This window comes from Nansenia antarctica, assembly GCF_963989245.1.
Source record: "Nansenia antarctica genome assembly, chromosome: 1".
Taxonomy (NCBI): Eukaryota; Metazoa; Chordata; class Actinopteri; order Argentiniformes; family Microstomatidae; genus Nansenia; species Nansenia antarctica.
In genome coordinates, this window is record NC_137674.1 from 62,569,773 (window position 1) to 62,574,772 (window position 5,000).

General features: G+C 40.3%; 1 protein-coding gene across 1 annotated transcript in view; it reads right to left on the minus strand.

The window, feature by feature from the left end:
- The window catches only part of itpkb (inositol-trisphosphate 3-kinase B), a gene marked incomplete at both ends in the record, with an annotated part of 32,891 nt that overhangs the window by 7,406 nt on the left and 20,485 nt on the right, over nucleotides 1–5,000 (minus strand). The window contains 3 exons of the mRNA XM_080524713.1: nucleotides 1–12; nucleotides 2,578–2,791; nucleotides 3,617–3,716. The exon at nucleotides 1–12 is cut by the window's left edge and continues 193 nt beyond it. Coding sequence (XP_080380839.1) covers nucleotides 1–12; nucleotides 2,578–2,791; nucleotides 3,617–3,716 — 326 coding nt within the window. The remainder of the gene's footprint in view (nucleotides 13–2,577; nucleotides 2,792–3,616; nucleotides 3,717–5,000) is intronic.

Sequence of the window (5,000 nt, forward strand, 5' to 3'; positions counted from 1 at the left end):
TCCAGGTACGTCCTACAGGTGGAGAAAAATATCTGTCAATGTATCTGTCAATGTATCTGTCAATGTATCTGTGAATATATGTCAATGTATCTGTCAATGTATCTGTCAATGTATCTGTCAATGTATCTGTGAATATATGTCAATGTATCTGTCAATGTATCTGTCAATGTATCTGTCAATGTAAAGGTTTTCATTCATTCATTCATTCAATGTATCTGTGAATATATGTCAATGTATCTGTCAATGTATCTGTCAATGTATCTGTCAATGTATCAGTGAATATATGTCAATGTATCTGTCAATGTATCTGTCAATGTATCTGTCATTGTATCTGTGCATATCTGTCAATGTATCTGTCAATATCTGTCAATGTATCTGCCAATGTATCTGTCAAAGTATCTGTCAATGTATCTGTGAATATCTGTCAATGTATCTGCCAATGTATCTGTCAAAGTATCTGTCAATGTATCTGTCAATATCTGTCAATGTATCTGTCAATCTATCTGTCAATGTATCTGTCAATGTATCTGTCAATCTATCTGTCAATGTATCTGTCAATGTATCTGTCAATGTATGTCAATATCTGTCAATGTATCTGTCAATGTATCTGTGAATATCTGTCAATGTATCTGTCAATATCTGTCAATGTATCTGCCAATGTATCTGTCAATGTATCTGTCAATGTATCTGTCAATGTATCTGTCAATGTATCAGTGAATATCTGTCAATGTATCTGTCAATGTATCTGTCAATGTATCTGTCAATGTATCTGTCAATGTATCTGTCAATGTATCTGTGAATATCTGTCAATGTATCTGTCAATATCTGTCAATGTATCTGCCAATGTATCTGTCAAAGTATCTGTCAATGTATCTGTGAATATCTGTCAATGTATCTGCCAATGTATCTGTCAAAGTATCTGTCAATGTATCTGTCAATGTATCTGTCAATCTATCTGTCAATGTATCTGTCAATGTATCTGTCAATCTATCTGTCAATGTATCTGTCAATGTATCTGTCAATGTATGTCAATATCTGTCAATATCTGTCAATGTATCTGTCAATGTATCTGTGAATATCTGTCAATGTATCTGTCAATGTATCTGCCAATGTATCTGTCAATATATCTGTCAATGTATCTGTGAATATCTGTCAATGTATCTGTCAATGTATCAGTCAATATCTGTCAATGTATCTGTGAATATCTGTCAATGTATCTGTCAATATATCTGTCAATGTATCTGTCAATGACTCTGTCAATGACTCTGTCAATGTATCTGTCAATGTATCTGTCAATATCTGTCAATGTATCTGTGAATATCTGTCAATGTATCTGTCAATATCTGTCAATGTATCTGTCAATGAATCTGTCAATATCTGTCAATGTATCTGTCAATGTATCTGTCAATGTATCTATGAATATCTGTCAATGTATCTGTCAATGTATCCGTCAATATATCTGTCAATGTATCTGTAAGGGGGACAATATAGGCCTTCATCAAACAAACATGACTCAATACCAATAGAAAGCTTCATATCATGAGTATAATAAGACGTTTGTGGAATAACAGAAGGTTTGATTCCGAAGCACTGGAATTGAAGAAAAGTAACTCAACTGGATCCTGGACATTGTTATTGGACACATCCCCTGTATAGTTCCTCTACTGTAAATAATAAACTTTTTTTTTTTAATAATAATAAAGTAATCTCCTTCTCGCATTGTGACTGCCAATGGCCCCTGGTCATAGCATCTTTTTTCTTATGATGTCTGATGTATAGATGATTCACTTACTTCAGACAAAAGTACTTGTTGTTAGTCGCTTTGGATAGAGGCGTCTGCTAAATGTCTGAAATGTAAATGTAACTGTAATAAGTTACAGATAGAAACATATGGATGAAGAGGAGGTACTGTAGTGTTTTCTTTTACATATGGGAGAGGTATTTCAGTGACATTAGGGGGGGGGATTCCCTAATCCAACACTTCATAAGGATCTCTGTTTTCTTAACCTTTCCATCTCAGAATCCATCTCTCCTCCTCAGCAGAGCTGTAGCCGTAGCTCCCTCCATAACTCACGCTTCCGTCTGTTCGCAGAGCAATGTTTGGATAGGCTGAGATTGTCTAATATCCTGACCATCTGGAGAGCGCTCACTCTGGTCTCTCTACAGTGTCTTTGCAGTAGCGCTGTGCTGGGCTGTGCCAGGGTAGGGCTTTTACGTGAGCAAATAAAGAGCTGCGCTGGAGAGCTGAGAGAGACAGCGGCGGAGAGTGATGATCAGGCAATACCGTACACACACACACTCGCACACTCACTCATGCATGTACTGTATGCACACGCGCATACACACACACACACACACACACACACACACACACACACACATACACACACACAGGCCTACTTTAGACTGTTGCTGTAGACCAGTCAAATATAGGACACTTTTTTAACTTCAACAGAGTGTGTGTGTGTGTGTGTGTGTGTGTGTGTGTGTGTGTGTGTGTGTGTGTGCGTGTGTGTGTGTGCATGCGTGCGTGCGTGTGCGTGTGTGTGTGTGTCTCTCCATGTGTGTGTCTCTCACCTGACTCCCATCTTACAGTCCATGACACAGGGCAGATCAAACTCAGCCAACAGGTCTTCCATCTGGTTGTACTTCTCCCCGTCCTTCTCCACGTCCCCGTGGTAGGCAGGGACGTACGGCCGGAGGACGTCCCTCATCAGCCAGTCCAGACAGCGCTGCTCACAATCACAGTGCTTCTTCAGGATCCGTCCGTTCGCTCCAGCCTTGAAACTGCCTGACATGACCAATCACGGACAGGCAAGAGCGTTAAACGAGAGCGCTTTGAAGGTCAAGAAGCTGGTGACGTCGGCTGCATAACAGGCATCCTGTATTTAACAGCCTACAGTAGTTTATGTTATTTTGACCCTTGATTTCGTCATGTCTTGAGGATATATACAGTTAGCATCCAAATCTATATGGTATATACTATGAAAGTCCATAGGTCATAAACATTCCATTTAGCTGACGCTTTTATCCAAAGACTTATGCATTGAGTGCATACATTTTTACCTGGTCCCAGTGGAAAACAAACCCACAACCTAAGCGCTGTTAGCACAATGTTCTACCACAGAAATAATAAGAAACTGCTGAAATAAACAATAACAAACTGCAGAATGTAAAGGTAGCTGGAGACACTTGTCACTTTGTAGACTTGTCCAGACTTAATGGTAAATGTGGATTGTGTACCCCAAGGTGAACTAAGGTGAACTGAGACATGTGCTTATTTAGTGTCTCGTCAAGTTACTGCCTGTCTCAACAAAAAAAGACGAATGTCTACAGTTAAGTTTCCATTCTGAAGTTTATGATGTATGGTCTCTGTATTACCATAAAAGAATAAAACATTTTGACAAACAAAATGCTTCTGAGCAAGCTATTTATACGTAGTTACTATCCCAATGCTCAGACCCCTGTGTGAATATATGACCAAGTGAATCCAAATGATTAGCTCGAGAACACTCAAATTGAATTCCAAATATGGAACACACAGACATTCCTCCCATGGAATGTCTCCTAGAATTGGGACTCAGACATTCTGAGGGTCATTGTATCCAAGGCCTACCTGCATGGCCGGCCAGCTGGATCCAAGGGTACTTCTTTTTGAAGGACATAACGAACGGAGACCAATGGACCATGTTCTTGATCTTCTTCCATGACTTGTGCTGCACAGACAGACAAACAGACAGATAGAGTCAGTCAGACAGACAGACAGACAGACAGAGAGTCAGACACACAGAGGGGTTATTCAGTAAATCTACTGTACAGTGTGTCCACTTCACAGTACTCTGTCTGTTTTCATAATAAGAACCACAGTAGTATAGTATTCCCAGTGACAGGCTCACAACAACCCTCTGTTCTGTATGTGTGCGTGTGCGTGTGCGTGCGTGTGTGTGTGTGTGTGCGTGTGCGTGTGCGTGCATGCGTACGTGTGTGTATGTGTGTGTGTGTGTGTGTGTGTGTGTGTGTAGCACATTGTTCATTTACAAGTTGTGAATCCAACAGCCCCTGTGTTGCCATTCATTGATGCAGTGGAGAGTAACTATTTACATAGTTTACTATTCAAATAGGCACGGTATTATTATGTCAGGGCACGTGGTCACAGGCATGCAAGCATATGAAACCATTATAGGCCTATATGACATTTAAAAAATGTAGGCCTACATAAAAGATGAATTTATTTTATCCAAAGCGAGTAACAATAAGTACAGTTTTGTCTTGGTAAGTGAATCAGTCTTCGTAAGTAAAAGCTTCACAATAAGAGTGCCATCGGCAGTCACAGTGCTATAGAAAGGAAGAAAACAAGTTGCGGTATTTTTGTTGCTGTTGTTGTTGTAGTATTGTTTTTCCCCCCAAAGTCCAGAGGGGTATTCCATCAACGTCGCTAAAGGAAAATCCAGGCTTATTCTGATAAACCTTGTGGGCAAAAATAAGGCTGGATTTTCCTTTAGCAACATTGATGGAATACCCCCAGGTAATAATAACCTTTATTTGTATAGCATCCTGCAATAAAGGTAATGTGCAATGATTGTTAGGGGTGGAGATATCTGATGAGGAGGAGCCCAGGTGTAGCCTAAAGAGATGGGTCTTTAGTCTACAGTGGAAGATAGGTAGTGACTCTGTCGTCCTGACAGTGATGGGAAGCTCATTCCAAAACCACTGGGGCACCAAGACAGAGAAGAGCGGTCACTAAACCGGTTTCATACCAAAAACAGAGTGGCATAGAAACAATTGCCACAGACCACAGGAGAGAAACAACCCAACCACCTTTACATGAATCTGAAATCCACCCCATCCCAACCTAGCCACTTTAGTACTGATCCTGGGGAAAGGAATCAGACCCTTAACATCTAATGAGACCAAAGAACACTACTGGTCCGAGCCAATGCTTTCCCAAACCATTGTGAAGGAAAAAGTGTGTGTCTACACACAGGTTATTTCTGAAATAG